Source organism: Schistocerca piceifrons, chromosome 2, assembly GCF_021461385.2.
Source record: "Schistocerca piceifrons isolate TAMUIC-IGC-003096 chromosome 2, iqSchPice1.1, whole genome shotgun sequence".
NCBI classification, from domain to species: domain Eukaryota; kingdom Metazoa; phylum Arthropoda; class Insecta; order Orthoptera; family Acrididae; genus Schistocerca; species Schistocerca piceifrons.
Window position 1 is genome coordinate 269627371 of NC_060139.1, and position 20683 is coordinate 269648053.

Here is a 20683-nt window from a genome sequence, read left to right on the forward strand (position 1 = left end):
AGAACTGTGGAAACGATAATTTATTGTTCAGAATAATAATTCGAGCGTACACAGGCGTAGTACGCCACTACAAGAAATTGGCCGTTACAAACTGATTCAGAAACCGTAAGAGCATAATACACTGACGAAATTCTTTTCGCCAGTATCTTTAGGTTTTTATTTTATTACGAGTTAACCTGGAACAATTTCTGTGTACGAGTAAATCAAGAAACATCGTTCAATATCGGGTAGCTTAATGAGCCAAAGCATCTGTTAAGACGCTGATCTCGTATTTGGAAGGATGGAGTTGCTCTGTCCGCCCATCCAGATTTGGGTTTTCCATGGTTTTCCTGAACCACTTAGGCCAATTCAGGGAAACTGCAAAACCGTCAAACTTGCACAGAAGTTTTTTTTTTCATTTAAATGGTGATCAGTTTCTCACTTTAGTGTATTATTATGCCATCCATGTATGTTCTACCATAACAGAACATTGTTTTGCTTCACACAGCACTGGACTATTGTACGCAAATAGTATCTTGCATTTAACCACTTATGAGTGGCAGTAGCATGGCTAGCGTACACACATTATGGTGTTATGTGGACGGCTTTATAATGGACAGAAGTCCGAAGCTCGTAGCTATTTAAATAGCAACAGACCTGTGCAAGTTTGGCGGTTCTGTAATTTCACTGAACCGTGCCAAGTTGCTGTCGTCGTCCAGCAAGCTGGAAGTGAGTTAAAATAGGGAAATCCCGCGATGGATCCTAAAGGCCACGGACAATTACTTGCCCCATCATCATAGGCCATCTGTTGTATGCCCATAAAGCATGTTACTTATTCCGTGTGACGTATACTATGAGTTCTAGATTCGTATTGTATTACATTGACAGCTCCGGTATCATTGTGAGATGATCCTTCGATGAGTAAACATAAATTAAATAAATTAAATTAAATTACACAATGTTATTAAGACGATACATGTTGGACACTTCTGATGTCAGTCGGAAGGAAATAAATCAAGTTCATGGTTATCCATATGTAATTGCACTCCTTGTCGTCGGTCGGTTTTTCGGAACAGTTGCTCCCAGAAGGTGCGAATTCATCCGGTCGTGAGTGACGTCAGAGAATCGGAGGCTGCTTGCTAGCCTAACATCTGGTTCCCCCTCCCGTAGCTGTGCCGTATATAGCGAGCGCCGCCGCTGATGAGACGCCACAGTGGCAACTCGACATCCAGCATGGACGGCCTCTGGGTGCTGCTGCACGTGTCTGCCTTCTCACTGCTACTGCTGCTGGTCGCCACGGTCCCCGCCAGTGAGTATACACACACACACACACACACACAGAGACAATTCACCATCTGATTGTTCCAGCGGTGATTATTAACTACCCTACAAAAAAGTATACAGGGCATCCAGTTTCAAAACGCTGTAGAAAGAGAACTACTACTCAGAATGATATCAAATTCGAACAGCATATTACTGACGCACGGGGGAAACGCCATGGAAGAAAAAAAAATTAGCGAAAATTTGGTCAATGGTTTGTTCTGGTGGCGGCTCCGTTATGCTCGGGGGAACATTGGCGTGGGCCTCCATGGGTCCAGTGGAGCTCATGCAAAGCACCATCACGGTCAATGCAGACCACATTCATCGCTTCATGACGCTCATGTTTCCCGACCGCAGTCGCATTTTTCGGCAGGATAATGCGCCATGTCACATGGTTCAAATGGCTCTGAGCACTATGGGACTTAACATCTGAGGTCATCAGTCCTCTAGAACTTAGAACTACTTAAACCTAACTAACCTAAGGACATCACACACACATCCATGCCAGAGGCAGGATTTGAACCTGCGACCGTAGAAGGCGCGCGGTTCCAGCTGAAGGGCCTAGAACCCCTCGGCCCTTTGACCTATGGCAGCGCCATCTAGTGGGCCAACCATAGCGCCATCTGGTTTCCCTCTTCAAGCTAGAGGAGTTTCGTTGTTTGTAGTTTTTTCGTTTGACGCTTATTTCGTGAGATATTTGGTCCGGTCACGATCAATGGACCGCCCTGTATTCATAATATCCAAATTTCATGTCCGTCTGCAGCTGCTGGTGTAGGACGCATACGCTCCTCTCTAATTAGTGCAAGAAAATAAAAAAAACAATGGCCTCACTTTGTAACTGTAACAGTGTAGCTGATCCTCATTCCTTTCCCCCATCCGCTCCTATTCATCGAACATATCCGCATCCTCTGCACCTCCCGCCGCCTTGATCCCCCTCACCCCCTGGTTGCTCCTCTCCTCTCCCATCCCCGCCCCCTGCCACGCCTTCACCGTTGTGTCCCCCCTACCCTCCATCTCTACACCCTTCATCCCCTTTCCCAAGGTGGCTTCCATCAACTCCCCCTCCTGGATGATGCCTTCTCTCCCTCCATTTATCCCTCCTATCAGATCCTCACTCCCCCTCCTTTCCTCTCTCCTTTTCCTGGGCTCCCTCTCCCCCCCTTCCATACTCTTTTTTCCCACCTCCCCACTCTCTGCCCCCTTCTCTCCCCCAAGTCCTTTTGTATTTCCCTCCTCTGTCTCTTCTCATTCCCTCTCACATCTGCCCTGCCCCTCTCCCCCCTTGTGAGTCCTCTCCCTCCTTGGTTCCCCCCCTTTTCGTTTTTTCCTCTCCTCCCTCCTTGTTTTTCCCCCTCCTCCAGGTCCCCCCCCCCCCCCCAATCTGGCTCGGAAGTGTCATCTTTGTGCCGCCATTTTCGTGCAGTGTTTTACAATGAGTGTTTTTACAGTGAGTGTTCCGTATTGTGTCTTTTGGGAAGTGTTGCAAACGGCCATCGTACTGTTGCTGGGTGTGATTTTTTATCTCTTGCAAACAGAAACCAGACTGTCGCCATGTTTTTTAATTGTGTGTCTACTATGTTACTTGTCTGATTCCTGTGTATTTTATTAACATTGCCAAACCCTTTTTGCTTTCTATTTTACCTTTCCGCGTTTTTCCGCCAGTTTTACACTTTAAGTCACAGTTTTATCGCCTGTTTTTCTTGTTGCTTTCTTCTTCCGTTTTTTAAAAAAGTGTGTAGGCTGAAGAGCAGCGTACTAAGCTGCTGCCAGCCCGCCCCCTTCGGGGGGAATTGAAAATCAATAAAGAAGAAAAAAACAGATGAATCCAACGATGTAAAGGCAGTAGTTACTATGAAACTTTTTATCGGGTTGCAGAGAGTGAAATGGTATTAAATATGTCTCTTTTCAGTCATTACACCCTGATATTAGTGCATCCGTCACTCGTTGCCGCGCACACCTTTATGCTGCATAGTTCCAGGACAGGTGGACACGAACTATCATTTGCTTTACTTAGTGTGTCACTGCCTGGTACTCACTTAACCACTATCTCAGCACGACTCACGACCTGTCCTCACAGGATTACTTCCACCTAGGTATGCAGCATAACTTCTGTGAAGTTTGGCAGGTAGGAGACAAGGTACCGGCGGAAAAGACTGTGAAGGCAATTCGTGGGTTATTCTCGGATAGCACAGTTAGCAGAACACTTACCAGTGGATGGCAAGGTTTTCAGGTTCGAGTCCCTGTCCGATGCACAGTTTTAACCTGCGGGAAGGTTTCATGTCACATGACTGCGTATCAGTATAGTATATGTCCCAGAGCAGTGCAGGATTGTGAGTGGCTTTGTTTTTATGTGAAATACCTTATCGAATCCAGGAGGGGATAGCTATGGTTGTGGCATATGGTACTTCTCAGTTGTTTCAAGAAGCACGTCAAGTGTTTGTAGAAACATTTTCCAAGGCCAGTATCCCTAGGAAGAGTAGCATACGAGGTTTAGTCAAACAAGATATATTTCAAATGCAAAACGATATAGTCAAACTTCTGATAGGAGCCCACAATCCGTTGCCAATATTTAAAAAAGTATTACCGTTAGTTAAAAAAAAGATAGCCTGGTGTTAAATATATAATTTGTCGTAAAATGTTTCACGAAGTAAATTAGCAAGCATACAGTTTTAAAACTATGCTAAAGCTGAAGGACACGAATTGACAATTGCAACTAGCTTCTCGAAAACTTTGTCGGGGGACAAGTAGATCCGGTGTATCCGATGTGAAACTATGCATGGTTTCACTTCTCTTGCCTTGTTCATTCTCGGAACACCGGATATTGGATGGCGAGGAATTCTCACGAAGTATTCGAGCCTACACCACACGATGAGAACATTGGTGTTTTGTCTGCTGTTTCACATAATCGTGTTTTGGAACCAATATTGCATTACCACACTGTTAATACACAATATTACCTCGCAGTTATAGCAGAATTCTGTGCACGTTGGACTGTTAATGAAAGAGTTTCTTCCAACAAGACGGAGCAACGTGTCATACGTCAAACGTCTCGCCGAATGTCATTAATGCAGCTATCACAAATGAACGAGATGTCAGCAGTGGACTCCACATTCCCCACAGTTGTCAATTTTCAGTTTTTTCCTTTGGAGTTTATGCATTTAATCCTACAATATTGATGAACTGAAGGTAGAAGTACAGTGAGAAATAAACGAAATTGACATCAACTGATCAGTCGAGCAAAAATGTGGCCACAGTGACCATTTTGAACGTAATTTATAACGGCAATGCTAAGTAATACAACATTTAAATTATATACGATTCATAAAATTCGATTCCGACATAAGGCACCGATTCTGTATCGGTAGCGTTATGGGTTCTGTTTTTTGCTGGTCACTCTGTATTTCAACTATCACTGAAGTTTCCATCAAGCCCGAAATGTATTCTTTCCAAAGCAGTATCTGCCAGTAAACTTCCCAAATAGTATTTTCAAAACTTACTTCTTGTAAACAAGCTGCCAAGAGTTTTGAAATGGTATGACATATTTGCCAATATGATGGAAGAACATTCCGTCTTGTACCGAAGTCTGGAGACCTAGGCAGTAGAGTGCGAACGTTATAACTGCAAATAGCGTGAGCGTAAATCAGAAAAGCCTAGATGCTCTGATACACAATCAAACAGATTTCCAAATAAAAATCTACGTCCCTGGTAACGAAGTAACAGTTGTATTTGAGAATCGGCGTAACAATGGATTCAGTGACGAGATACGAACTGTCGATCAGCTCGCCAGGGCGGGTATTTATTTCCTGTAAATGGTCATGCCTATGTGACATGTTTTTGAAATGGTATGACATATTTGCCAATATGATGGAAGAACATTCCGTCTTTTATCGAAGTCTGGAGACCTAGGCAGTAGAGTGCGAACGTTATAACTGCAAATAGCGTGAGCGTAAATCAGAAAAGCCTAGATGCTCTGATACACAATCAAACAGAGTTCCAAATAAAAATCTACGTCCCTGGAAACGAAGTAACAGTTGTATTTGAGAATCGGCGTAACAATGGATTCAGTGACGAGATACGAAGTGTCGATCAGCTCGCCAGGGCGGATATTTATTTCCTGTAAATGGTCATGCCTATGTGACATGTTTTCCACCTCCTCTGGCCTCATGGCTTTCATAGCTAGAACCATTCTCCAGAGGAGAATTATCTCCACCACTATTCTAGTTCGTCTCTGTATCGTGGTAGAATATTACACCGTCATAAGTGTATGCATTACACCAACAAATATCGGCAGGCGCTACGAAATGTTCGAAGACTTACACTGATTTCACTTTAGCAGAGCTCAAATAAATGTCTTATTGTAAGTCATATACTTTCAGTCACAAAGGTAGAGTATGTTGTATTCGGGAGAAACTTTTGCATTAGGCAAATTTACAAGTTACGGGACAAACACAAATAACCATCATCTGTATACATTAGACAGATATACCTGAAAGCAGCAGTCAGAAAACTAGCAAAATTTTCTTTTTTTTCTTGTTTTTGAGTCATCAATCATCTTACTGGTTTGATGCGGTCCACCACGAATTCATCTATTGTGCCAACCTCTTCATCTCAGAGTAATACTTGCAATCTATCTCCTCATTATTTGCTGGCTCTGTTCCAGTCTCTGCTTTCCTCTACAGTTTTCGCCCTCTACAGCTCCCCCTAGTACCATGAAAGTTATTCCCTGATGCCTTAATAGATGTCCTACCATCCTGGCACTCCTCTTTGTCAGTGTTTCCCATGCATTCCTTTTCTTGCCGATTCTGTCGAGAAACTCTTTATTTATCACCTTATCAGCGCACGTAATATTCAACACTTTTCTGTAGAACCACATCCCAAATGTTTCGATTCTCTTCTGTTCCTGTTTTCCCACAGTCCATGTTTCACTACCATACATTCTCAGAAATTTCTTCCTCAGATTAAGGCCTGTGTTTGATACCAGTAGACTTCTATTGACCAGGAATGCCCTTTTTGCCAGTGCTAGTCTGCTTTTCATGTCCTCTTTTCTCCATCCTTCATATGTTATTTTGCTTCCTAGGTTGCAGAATTTCTTAACTTCATCTACTTCGTGATCATCAATCCTGATGTTAAGTTTCTCGCTGATCTCATCTCTACTAATTCTCATTAGTTTTGTCTTTCTTAAATTTAATCCCAGTCGACATTCTGTACTTATTAGATCGCTCATTCCTTTCAGCAGAGTCTGTAATTCTTCTTCTCTTCACTGAGGATAGCAATGTCATCAGCTAATACTATCACGGGAATTCTTTCACCGTGAATTTTAATTCCGCACCTGAACCTTTCTTTTATTTCCATCATTGCTTCTTCGGCGAAAGACTACATCCCTGTCGTACAACCTTTTCAAGCCGAGCACTTTGTTCTCGGTTTCCACTCTTATTCCCTCTTGGTACTTGTACGTATCCTATATTACCCATCTTTCCCTATAGCTTACCCCTATTTTCCTCATAATGTCGAAACATCTTGCACCATTTGACATTGCTGAGCGCTTTTTCCAGGTCGACAAATCCTATGAAAGTGTCTTGATTTTTCTCTCCAGCTTCTGTAATTGCCCTTTTTAGAGATGTTCATTTCTTTTCAACTGAACTGGCTACTGAGCCATTCCTCATCGTAGTTTCTATAGTCCCAGAGAACTTCAGGCATAGCTTCATTCTTTAGTACTTCTTTGCGTTTTGAATCTTCCTGACTAGTCTCTTAAACTTCAGATTACTCGTCATCACCACAAAATTGTGATCTTAGTCAGTAGGAGCTACTGGGTTACGCCTTACAGTCCAGTATCTGATTTCGGAATCTCCCCCTGACCATGATGTAATCTACCTAAAATCTTCCTGTATCTCCCGGCTTTTCCAAGTACGCCTTCATCTCTTACCCGATTTTTGAACAGATTATTCTCGATTACTAGGTGAAATGTATTACAGAACTCAATTAGTTATCCACCTTTCTCATTTCTAGTACGAAGCCCATATTCTCCTATAAACTTTTCTTCTATTCCGTCCCCTACAACCGCCTACAAATCCCCCATGAAAATTAGATTTTCATGTCTCTTTACGTACTGTACTGCCTTTTCAGTATCCTCACGTCCTTTCTCTACCTTTTCATCCTCAGCTTGCGGCATCGGCTTGTATACCTGAACTATCGTTGTCGGCATTGATTTGTTGTCGATTCTGATGAGACCACCCCTACCACCCAACTGTTCACAGTAACTTACACTCTGGCCTGGGTTCCTCTTCATGACGAATCCTACTCCCGTTACAGCATTTTCTGCTGTTGTTTATATACCCTATTCTCTTCTGACCAGAAACCCTTGAATTCTTTCCATTTCACTTCACAGACCCCAACTGTATCTAAAATGAGTCTTGGCATTTCTCTTTTCAGATTTCCTAGCTTCCCTGCCACATACAAAAAAATTCTAATATTGCGCCCCTAGACTCGTAGAACGTTACCCGACCGCCAATCTTTTCTTAATGGTCACCCCTTCCCTGTCAGTCCCCTCCCAGGGATCGGAATGGGGGACTAGTGTGGAATCTTTCCCCAGTGGAGAGACATCATGACACTTTTCCAGTTACAGACCACTTGTGCTGCGGGTAAACACTATGTGTCATTCAGGTAGTCGTTTCCAAAGCCTTCTGCACCCCATGTCGTTGATCATTGCTGATCCTTCCGTCTTTAGGGGCATTTTTCCACCCCAAGGTCAAAAGAGTGCCCCGAACCTCTGTCCATTCCTCTGCTGTCTTTTATATGGCCTTTGGGTGATGAGACGCTACCCTTAAATCATTTTTTTAGATTCAAAGGCATCTTCCTGGCGCCCAAAAAAGTAGGTGGGGCAAAGTGCGCACGGTTCGTAAGCCGTTATCTGGCCACCATTCCCTACCCACAGGAACCAAGGGGAACGTAAGGAATAGGGAGTCAAGGTACAAAGAACGTCAATGATTCATTTACTCATTTTCCTTTCTAAAAACAAAAATATTATTAAGTCCTCTGAGAACAGCAGAAAACCGACGTCCCGGGGAGGAGCGTGCGGCAAGTCGCCGGACTCGGTGAGAGTATCGTAGCATAGTTTTTTGGAGAAGAACTTTCCAACGGCCAGAGAATAACCGGTTCTAAGAGTGGAAAAGACGTGGATCAACTTCTCATTGCAGGAACACCCCAACACTGGCGTTAAGGAACACTACAAAGGAAACTTGAGAAAAATTGTGGACAACTATGCAATGGCGTTCATCAAGGAAATGCCAAGAATTTGGACATATTTCTCGTCGTGAGCAAACTCGTTGTGCACTGTGTGTCCACAAATCCACTTCACGGTGACCATAGAATGAAGGCTTTCACGGCAGGTGTTGTCATCATTTAACACTTCCGGGCTGAGATGCCGTGGTCAGTACATAAAAATCTCCCCTGACGTTTCGCCTTCGACTGCGGAAGGCATCCTCCGAGGAAAATGGGCGAACTGCAACGAGAGCGCGAGTGAGCGCAGTATATATAAGCCATGCAGAGGGCGCCGCTGTCAATCACGTGACGTCGGCTGTGCTATGATCTCTGATATTGCTAACTTCCTCAATTGAAATTAATCGATTATCACGCTGTTGCTGCAATGTTGACATCCATATCCCATCCAGCTTAATGCCTTCATCTTTTCTATGAAAGTTATTGCAGTGTTTGGCAATCTCAATTGCCTCTCTGTACATTCGCCCATAATAACGCGACGTCTTTGCTATGACGGTCGTCTCCCTAAACTTTATTTCATGATCACCTTCCTGAAACACATGTTCCGCTATAACCGATTTATCAATATGTCCGAGGGGGCAGTTCCTTTTATGTTCACCCAGACGGGTGCTGATGCTTCTTTTTGTTGTGCCTATATAGACCTTTCCACAACTGCGCGGAATTTTATAGAGACCTGGTGTAGCTATAGGATGTCGTTTATCTTTTACGGATCTTAAACATTCTTTTATTTTCGTAGTCGGTCTGAAAACAGCTACCATATCGTACTTGCTTAAAATTTTTCCAATGCGATCAGTGACCTTACTGATAAATGCTAAGAACACTTTCCCCTTGGGTTGGTGTCGATCCTCGTCCATCCTGGTTGTCAGTCTAGAGCGTAGTGCACGATCTGTCTGTTGGAATACCCATTCTTCTTGGTGGTAGCTGTAAGGTGTTCAATCTCATCATCTAAGTGAGCTGGTTCACATATTTTGTGCGCCCTGTCTATTAATTTTTTAATTACCCCTCTTTTATGTCTTGGGTGGTTGTTAGAATCTTTCTGCTGATAACGATCAGTGTGTGTGTCTTTTCTGAAAAGACACTTCACGGTGTTTCTCTTCGTTTGTGGGAAGTATCCCGAGTCCGGAAAGAGGAGCAGTTGAGTAGGTATCTGATGAGGAATCGTATGGGTAATTAGGACAAGCATCTGTCGCACCAAGAGCCAGACGCCTCGCGCCAATCCGCACACCAGGCGATGCTCGTCCTTGTCTAGAACACCACAGGCGACGCACAACAGGGTGTCTGCGAGGTGAATCCCGTGAGGGCGTGACGGGCATATTTGCTTTCCGTTGACAGTAACGTACCATGCAGATTGGACGTCAGTGTCAAGATAAGGAGCGCACACCGATCGCCAAACGGCACTCCAGTCGACGTGGGAATGCAGCCCCTCAACCACATTTGTTGACCTGTGATGCTGAAGGAAGCCATAGGTCGCCTTCGTGAATGGCAAGTGTGTTGGCAGTATAGAAGTAGGGACATAGCTCAGTTCAATGAAAAATTGGTGGAAGTAAAAGAAGGGCGGGGAGCGTCCGAAAGCTGGATGGGGTCTGAGAGAGCGCGTGCAAGGGCCTCCAGCAAAAGACTGGTAAGTAACGTAGAACAACGGCACCACAGCATCGTTTGAGAGCTGACGAAAAGGGCTATTGCTCTGTCAGGTGAAGGTATCGTGCATTATCTTCAATAGCAAGCTGTGACAAACATATGGACACCAAGCATCTGATAAGATAAGATGTGAATAAGCAGATCCAGTTTCATGAAATTCGTTTTATCTACATACAAGTGAACTGTTATACTTACTAAAGAAATCTACAGTTTTCTTGTTTCAGTTGACACGTTGTACATTACCGTAAACCATCCCGGGCGTAGGCTGAAAACACTGAATTAGTAGAGACTTGAAGATAATTCCGTGAGAGCTTAGTTACAATGTTGCAACAGTCAGTAGTAGCATAAACTGTACATACCCTATGTATCGCTGCCATAGCGCTGGCGAAGACTGGATTACATGAATCTCACGGTGGCTTGCTTTAAGTAGTCATTCTGCTTCAGTTCCATATGAGATTCGGATGGAAAGGAATTGATACAAGTGGTACCCTCTGCCATTCCTTCCATTGTGATTTGCAGAGTAAAGATGTAAATGTTGATGTAGACTTGGGCATGGAATTCGTCAATAACGGACTTACCTAGTTACAGAAGGAAAGCATAGGGCTGATAAAGGCCTGAAAGCAAATTAAAATCGTTCCTACTGACACACGAACTCATCCTTACCTAACATGTCTTATGAGATGTTGTGCAAGAAGCATGTAATTGCTTAGGTAAGATGTACGTCAGTATTGTAAGCATGTCAGTATTTTTTAGTTTTGTCAAAGTAATACAATAATTATGACGTGATATAGAATAAAGGTTCCTAAACATAATGTTTGTATTGGTCATTCATGGTGTAAAAACCAAGTTACAGTGGACATGAAGGAACAATGCTTGTGGCAGCACTTCACTGCGAGTTTGCCTTAATGTTTCGAATACATTCTTGTGAACGGACATTTTGGGAAAGCATTTCTTGGGTTTGCCTCAGCACAATGTGTTCACCATATGTCTTCGAATTTCACTTTATTCGGCATTCTCTTATGCCATCATCGGGCCCTCTATAGTAACATAGTAGCTGAGTTTATACTGCCAGACAAAATATCCAAAAGCGAACCTGTATCTACACAAGCGTGTATGTGGATACTGGTTCGCTTTTGCATGATATTTTGTCTTCCATTGTAAGATCAGCTACTTACTATGGAGGGCCACATGATGGCATAATGGAAAGCCGAATCCGGTTGGCTCTGGAATAAATCAGAGATGAAAATACAGTTGTTCGTTTATTTATTATCGGTTATATATTACTTCAAGGCAATTGCTCTACGTTTACAGGAGACTGCTACTGTCTACCATAGTGATGTCGAGCATTTGCCTTGAGGAACTACAGTGAAGTTTATTCAACGTGATGCGGGAAGACAATCAGAGAAGCGGATATTCTGCATGTCCGCCGGATATGCGGGAAGCGTCTAAGAAATATTTATCTTGTACTGACGCTGGCAACCATGTAACGAGTCTAAGAAAGGGTTCTTACATTTCTTTTTCAGGTTCAGAGACGTCAACATGCAGAGTACAGGACTGCCCCAACTACCGCACCATACACTACTATGAGGATCTGGGCTGTGTACGCAGTGACGGCTCCAGCGAATGTTGCCCTACACGCTTCGATTGCAGTGAGTACCGCATAATCAGCGGGGAACCGACCAACAAATGCTGTTTGACGAAAGTAACAACAGAATCCAGGGGAGGCTGTAGCTTAACAGTTCGTCTAGTTAGATATCAACAGAGTCTGAGCGCTGACTATGTTTAACAATGTTTGGAGTGAAAATTGGTCATAGTATCGTAGCAGAATTCGTCCTAGCTTTCCCTATAGCGATTTAGGAAAACTAACCTAACTCTAAATACAGTTGTCCAATACCTTAATACAGGGAGGCCCATCCAGTTTCTCAGTTTCTTTAATTACACACTGAGTCATTCCCCTCCCACTCTCTTAGCGGAATTCGTGAGGTACTTACACTCCCTTCCTGCAGTCTGTGTTCACGCTAAGGAGAGAGGGTGATGAGGAAAGGCAAGGACAGATCCCCGCATGCAGCCACAAACCATAGGGTGACACTAATGTGTGGTGCATATCATCGAAACTTTCTAATATCTGTTTAATATATACACTACTGGCCATTAAAATTGCTACACCAAGAAGAGATGGAGATGATAAACGGGTATTCATTGGACAAATATATTATACTAGAACTGACATTTGATTACATTTTCACGAAATTTGGGTACATAGATCCTGAGAAATCAGTACCCAGAACAACCAACTCTGGCCGTAATAACGGCCTTTATACGCCTGGGTATTGAGTCAAACAGAGCTTGGATGGCGTGTACAGGTACAGCTGACCATGCAGCTTCAACACGATACCACAGTTTATCAAGAGTGGTCACTGGCGTATTGTGACGAGCCAGTTGCTCGCCCACCATTGACTAGACGTTTTCAGTTGGTGAGAGATCTGCAGAATGTGCTGGCCAGGGCAGCAGTCGAACATTTTCTGTATCCAGAAAGGCCCGTACAGGATCTACAACATGCGGTCGTGCATTATTCTGCTGAAATGTAGGGTTTCGCAGGGATCGGATGAAGGGTAGAGCCACGGGTCGTAACACGTCTGAAACGTAACGTCCACTGTTCAAAGTGCCGTCAATGCGAACAAGAGGTGACCGAGACGTGTAACCAGTGGCACCCCATACCATCACGCCGGGTGACACGCCAGTATGGTGATGACGAATGCACGCTTCCAATATGTGTGCACCGCGATGTCGCCAAACACGAATGCGACCATCACGATGCTGTAAACAGAAACTGGATTCATTCGAAAAAATGACGTTTTGCCGTCGTGCACCCAGGTTCGTCGTTGAGTACACCATCGCAGGTGCTCCTGTCTGTGATGCAGCGTCAAGGGTAACCGCAGCCATGGTTTCCGAGCTGATAGTCCATGCTGCTGCAAACATCGACGTACTGGTCGTGCAGATGGTTATTGTCTTGCAAACGTCCCCATCTGCTGACCCAGGGATCGACACGTGGCTGCACGATCCGTTACAGCCATGCGGATAAGATGCCTGTCATCTCGACTGCTAGTGATACGAGGCCGTTGGGATCCAGCACGGAGTTCCGTATTAACCTCCTGAACCCACCGATTCCATATTCTGCTAACAGTCATTGGATCTAGACCAACGCGAGCAGTAATGTCGCGATACGATAAACCGCAATCTCGATAGGCTACAATCCGACCTTTATCAAAGTCGGAAACGTGATAGTACGCATTTCTCCTCCTTACACGAGGCATCACAACAACGTTTCACCAGGCAACGCCGGTCAACTGCTGTTTGTGTATGAGAAATCGGTTGGAAACGTTCCTCATATCGGCACGTTGTATGTGTCGTCACCGGCGCCAACCTTGTGTGAACGCTCTGAAAAGCTAATCATTTTCATATCACAGCATTTACTTCCTTCGGTTAAATTTCGGACCTGTAGCACGTCATCTTCGTGGCGTAGCAATTTTAATGGCCAGTAGTGTAATTGACGCAGCTGTAAAAGAAAATTCAGGCAATATAAAACATTTTTTAATTGCAGAGCAGAACTTAAATCATAATTTTACTTGCTACAGCTGGCCACTCATCATCTCTTTAACAGCTTTAATCTGCGATCTAGATGTTTCTATAAATTCATGTGAGTATTGGTATTGAAAAGAAAAAGTCGGAACCGTTCAAAGATTACGATTTGCAATAAAGTAGTCGGCCAAGTCAGGACTTTTGTTGCTCTGTGAGGAGGATCTCCGAAGTGAGGAGGATCTCCGAAGTGAGTCAAATAAGTTTGTTTGTGCCGGTAAAAAGTGGTAGTGCAACCTCCAGGCCAGATGAGATGAAACGCAGATCACATCAAACGTAAGTAATTACTTAGTTGCGTTACGTAAAAAATTGCGACTTGAGCTGTTTGATAATCTAAAAATAACAAAACTGTATCGTTATAGATCCCGCTGATGATGCCTGTAGAGACAGAAAAAGAGCGAAACGCGTCTGGGAAAAATAAAGTTGCAGCAAGAAAATGCTGTATTATTTACGAAACAAGTATGAGTCAAATAAGTTTGAGCTGATGTATGACACTATGAACAGAAAGCTTTCCAGCAGAACAAATAACGAGAAGACACTATGATTTTTTCTAGTAACAGCACTGCCTGCTCTCTTCCGTCTTGTGTGAGAAATAGGACTTGTATAGAAAGAAGGGGCTGTGGAAATAGTGAACGAGTGGCTGCTGAGTACGACTGTTGAATATAACTTCAGAGACTTGATACGAAGACGCGCAGTAAAAAATATATGTGATGCTAATGAAAAAAATACAAGAATAAAAGAGCAACTAGTGCCAACATGTCTTATGGTTGGCAGAAAATAGGCTTGTGAAAAGTATTTTCGGTCTACAAACCGACTGATCGTAGGGGTATTCCTTCTTCGAACTGCTCTTTGAGAGAGACGTACCTTTATCAATCGCAAAAAAACAAGAAGAAGCAGATGATAATTTTTACTAAATGGTCGACTTCCTTCAGTTTCCGAAAGATCTCCAATCCAGTGCATTACCTATCAGTCACACCCAAACGGTGCACTGTGGGCATCCCAGGTCATGAGGGTACTTGTATGTATCACCAGACATCAGTGTTGTTGTGTTTTTTGTTGCAGTGAGGTTCGCTCTGACGAGTAATGGCGATAACATTTATGAACTTATTGATAATTTAAAATAGAAAATAGAAGTAATAAAAAATTAGTATAACGGCTTTTGGCTGTTTGTCTTTCATGAATCATCTGAGATCTGCGGAGCACTGACAGAAGGAAGAACTGTAAATTAAAACTGTGTGCCGACCTGGGACTCGAAATAAAAACCTCATATTCCGGGGAGAGGGGGTGGAATTTTCTCACACTATCTAAGCCGTTCACTAATACATGACGGCCAAGTCTCAAAGTTTCATTTCGACCAGTATCTCACTTCTACTTTCCTAAATTTAAGAGAACTTCTCTTGCGTATCTGCACGACCAGCAGTCCTGGACAAAAATAGCTTAGTCACAGCCTCAGGATCTTTTTCCGGAATGAATATTTCAGTCTGCAGTGGAGTGGGCGTTGTTGTGTAACTTCAAGGCAGTCGTAAACTGTGGGTGGGAATGGGACTCGGACACACAACGCAGTCCTTCACAGGCGATGATCTAACATACAGAGCTGTCCAAGCAGTTACAAAACCATCAGTGTCTGTCTCTCGCCTTCCAAAAATCCTCCCAGGAGTACTAGCACATCCAGGTATACAGGATAGCCCCTGCAGGATCTGGTAAGTACTAAAGAGGCACAGCCACAGCTGAGAATATGCGTTGCACATTGCTGAATAGCTCAGTCGTTAAGAGGATTTCCCAAGGTTCTCTGTCAGTCTACCCCTCACACACACAGACCTCTCTCTTCAACAAATTGCACCTGAATGTGCAGCCTGACAGGCGCACATAACACTCAATCAGGAACTGTGCGTTAAATGAACTCTGCCCATAGCTACTGTAGCACGGGAAAACAACCTTCTCCTTTTGGGGTACTCGCTATGTTAGTTGCTTTTGTATTATGATGCAACAGGATAGTCAGTATGATGTACTGTACCTCCATTCTGAACACGACCAAGTTTTCCCTGCGTTGTATTTACGAAATATGTTTGACAAAAATGGTTCAAATGGCTCTGAGCACTATGGGACTTAACTTCTGAGGTCATCAGTCCCCTGGAACTTAGAACTACTTAAACCTAACTAACCTAAGGACATCACACACATCCACGCCCGAGGCAGGATTCGAACCGGCGACCGTAGCGGTCACGCGGTTCCAGACTGTAGAGCCTAGAACAGCTCGGCCACTGCGGCCGGTTAAGTTTGACACTCAACATAAAAGTAGCAGGAAGTACCACAGAAAGCAGCTGCTATATTAAGGTGGCAGCAACTTCCTTTTCACAGAGCAAATAGACTACAGCAAAAATAGTGTTGGCAACACAGTGAGTAACAACTAACAATCATTTATTAAAATGTAATGCAGCTACTCAACTTCAGTGTGGTGATGATGTGGTAACATGGCACTGAGGTAAAGTTTCTGAATACTGGTCTAAACCTGTGTCAGCGAACGGTGATTAACTAGTCTGTTAGTAGTTCCAGCCTGGTTCTGCTGTCAGTTACAGTATCTACGTCTTTAAAAGTACATGCGAATTAAAACAGCCTGACTTATGTAATACAGAGTTAAAGGAAAACATTACTAAGTATTTACAAATTTGTTAAGAAATGAAGCGCTTAAGTGCACTAGTATGTGACATCAAGTGTCCATTTACAACGCACTAGTATGTGAGATCAAGTGTCCATTTATATAACGCTCATTACCATAGTTATAAATAATAATATGCATTGTTACACAAAGCGTAGTGTAGCTATATCATCAGTATAAAATTGAAAGTAATGGGTGAAAAAGGCAAGGATAAAATCATTGTTGAGGTAGAGTTACAGTCTGGATGGTCTGCAAATCGAGGACTATATTTTTAAGTCATGTTATCTTGAATATTTTTTGAACATCACTACGTATGTCTGAAGCAGACCGAATGCGGCTCTCACATGAAATGCTTTTAATAACAATGATGCCATCTTCTTCTATCTCTTCTATCTTCTGTCTCCTGATGGCTATTTTGGAACTGTCAGTGGCGATCGAAAAGTTCTTAGTAGGATCAGGGTGCGATAATATCAGTGCATTCAAGAGTGCATCCTTAAAATTCAAGAATTCGGAAAGAGCTTGTTCATTCCATGTCCAGATAGTATTTTTACCAATTAACTGACATAATTTCGGCGTATCTGGTGCAGAATAATGAGGCGACGGAAAAAGTTGATCAGCCCTAGGAAGCTATGAAGTTTCTTTTTTGAAGGAGGACTCATAATATGTCGAATTGCTTGAAGTTTTTCTGGATCGGGCGCTATGCCATCGGCAGAAATGACATGACCTATAAATTTAATAGAAGTGTTACCAAAGTGGGATTTACTAAGACTAATTGTGAGGCCTTGCTGAAGAAATGTCTGAAGTAAAGCTTGAAGAGTATTGTTATGGTCAGTCTAAGTGGGTTCCGCAGTTAAAATCTCACAATATACGTGGTTATTCTGTCTTTCAATTCAGTCAATATTACTGTGTTCATACCTCGTCTGAATGCAGCAGAGGATATTTTCGAACCAAATGACAGTTTACAAAACTGACAGCAGTTGCCAAAACAGAGAAATACCATGTATTTTCTACAGTTCGGCTGAAGTTCAATCTGTCAAAGACCCCATTGTAGATCTAGCATTGAATAAACGGATGTATCATGAAATTTCTGTAAAAGTTCGTCTGAAGTCTGTGGTCGATCAGTTTCCGTTACTATAATGTCGTTGATCTGGTGTGAATCGAGAACAAGGCGTAATGATCCATCCTTTTTAATAAGAATGTGCAGTGGACTTATGTACAGACTAAAAGCTGAATCTGTAATCCCTTGGTGGAGCATGGCTCGAAGTTCCTGTTTGAGCTGTTCTCCATACGTAAATGGTGTGGAATAATGTATAGATTTGAAAGAATCGCGAGGTTTGACATAAAATTCATATAAGAAAATTAGAATAGTACCTAGAATGTTATGAAACAGTCATGAAAGCTGTGGTAAAATGTCATGTAACTGTCATCATCGTTGTAGCTTAGCTTTCACTTACGTTGTTAGTAATTGTTTGTTCAACGTTGTATTACACATCGTCTGGTACATAAGCCCCAGTGTAAAAAGATTTAAGCAAATGTGTATTTTTGGTTACAGAAGTAAGTTCAATTCTATTGACGTTTTGTTCCTCAGATGATAAAGTTTGGTGAAATTCCGTTTTCATTTAACATTGCGTACGAGTTTTTGAAATCCAAAATAGCTTTATGTTCGACCAGAAAGTCCATACCTAACATTAAGTCGGGGAACAATCAAAAACTTAGGATAAAATGTGTGACCGTGTACATAAAAAGATAATGTGTTTGAAGCTTAACGTCGACACCTTTGATAGAAACTGCTCCACATACTTTTGTTTTGCTCAGTGTAAAAGTAGGACAGGAATAATTGTAATTACATTTATTAAATGCAGCATCACTTACCGCAGTAACAGGCGAATTTTAATCTATCACAGCAGTAAATTTGTGTGACATATTTGTATTTCAATGGTCAGATGTGAAGCTGTCTTCTTAGTCTGATTCTTTTCTTTTAAAATCGTTTCTCTAATGTCGTCAAACTGATTACATTTTCAGTTACTGTTTCGTAGGGTTCTAATTCTGATCGTCGTTGCAGGCTAAAGCAAGGGGGTTGTTCTCTAGTCATGTAGTATTCGGAATTTGATTACTTGTCGAAGCTCGTTGTGGCATCTCAATAATTTGACAGTTCTGCTATTGTGGTCATTAGAGTTTTGAGGTGGGTGTAAATGTATGTCAGGTTCATTCAGAATCAGTGGAGGTTGTTGTTAAAATTGTCGTTGTTTCTGAAAAAAACTGTTATTGCCATAATAACGCTGAAAATTCTGATTCTGACCTCATCGTTTGTTGCTGTAATTAGTCTGATACGGAACATTTCGGATGAAACGCAGAGTCTGGTTCCTATACATGAAATTATTGCCTTGTGTAGTATTAATGCTATGCTGTTGCGTGTTCACGGAAGTTTGCGGCGAACCATTGAAGGCGGGTTGATCTTGCTGAGGATATTGTTGTTCAAATTTTCAACTTGATGTTTCCATCGTGAAATTGTTGTTGAAAATTCTGGTTGTTGCTACCAAACTGTTGGTACTGTTGCTAGTTTTGTGAGTACTGATCACTAAAATTTTGACGTCTGTGAAAATCATTCTGAAAGTTGTTGCCATTCCCAAACCTCTTATTATGTCTGTCATGAAAATTTCCCGATGAGTTTTGATACCCATACGTGTTGTTACTGTTGCTGTTTTGGGAGAAAGTTTTAATGACAAAAGAATAGTCAGTACTCTCAAAAGTTGTAAAAGATGGCGACATGAAGGAATGCCTTCTTTTGTTGCCCTGTTAACAGGGAGACTCGTAATGAAAGCGGTAATTTAGAGATGCATAGCTGTATTAATGCTGATTGACTATATGGCTCGGTAAGAAGCTGATTTAGTTCAACCATGTGCTAAAAAATTGCACAGTGGTTTGGAAGACAGAATTTTCAAAGGAAGGTAAACTGGTTAACTGACCTTTAATTCCTCGTTGTGTAGTTTGCGACCAATAAGCCGACAAAATGCCATTTTGAAATTCTTCTAATGAGTAGAATTGTCTTGCAATGTGGCGCTTTCTATTGACGGGCTCACCCTCCGAAAAAACTGCAAATGGATTCCAGTTTGTTGGTAATAGGTCTGTTAGGTGGTAACGAGAATGGAAATGGTTGTACCCCGTCTAAGGGATGCACATCTGTTTTGTTATTGCGGAGTACCTTAAACTTACCTACTGACAAGAAATACTTATAATGGAAATCATTTGTTTCTGCAGTTTCTTTGCACATTTATGCAGTTTCTTTGTACACTTCTTAATTTTGCTTATGCCAGATTTGATTACGGCAGAATCAGTATCATATTCTAGTTGTTCAAGTCTACCGGTGACAGTTTGCATTTCTTCCTGATGTGTTTCGTGTTGACTCAAACGATTTTCTGCTTGTGTTTTATGCTCTATAAAATCGCTTTGAAGCTGTGTCTTCGCGTCATGTACGGTTTTAAAGTCACCGAAAACTTTACTGTAGCAACTGTCTATGAATTTTTCTCGTGAACGAGAATTTGGTGTATCTATTCGATCTTTTGTTGGTGAATGGTTTCATTTTGCGCTTGGATTGCAAGTGTAACTTGATATTGAAATTGATTACATGTCTCTAAGGGCTAGTTGAGGCGTTCATTAAATCGCGTTTCTTGTTGTTCAAAACATTCGTTAATTTGTTATTCTATATTGCGTGCCAGTTCCTCTTCTTTATGTGAAACTTTATTAAACAATCGTGTCACTAATTTGAGTAAAACGTCTGTCTTTTTTCTGCTGTAACTTTTTATTGCCATCGATGATTTGTTGAATCATCATCATAATGGCATTATTCGATAACTGACCATCAGTATTTAAAGAATTTGGCGTAAAATGTTCAACAGTGTCAGCATTTGACATGTCTGTTGAGGTTTGGGTATTGTTAGTTTGATTGGATTCTAAAGGTAAGCGATCAGAGTGCAAATTTTGTACATAGGAAGTATGTGTATCAGCTTCATCCTCATTTGTGGAATGTGCCGTCTGATTAATGGTGATATCGGTAGGTAAAGACAATTCAAGGCAGTTTGACTGTCATGTGATTCACTGTCGTCAATGCAGAATTGTCAGAATTGGTATTCCTTGCAACAGAGTTACTTAGCAAATGCGTATTTTCGGCATTGTCCATGA

General features: G+C 42.2%; 1 protein-coding gene across 1 annotated transcript in view; it reads left to right on the forward strand.

The window, feature by feature from the left end:
* Positions 1-1202: 1202 nt before the first annotated feature.
* LOC124777874 overlaps positions 1203-20683 on the forward strand; it is a 79008-nt gene continuing 59527 nt past the window's right edge. Inside the window, exons 1-2 of the mRNA XM_047253413.1 lie at positions 1203-1288; positions 11736-11861. Coding sequence (XP_047109369.1) covers positions 1213-1288; positions 11736-11861 — 202 coding nt within the window. The 5' untranslated portion in view covers positions 1203-1212. The remainder of the gene's footprint in view (positions 1289-11735; positions 11862-20683) is intronic.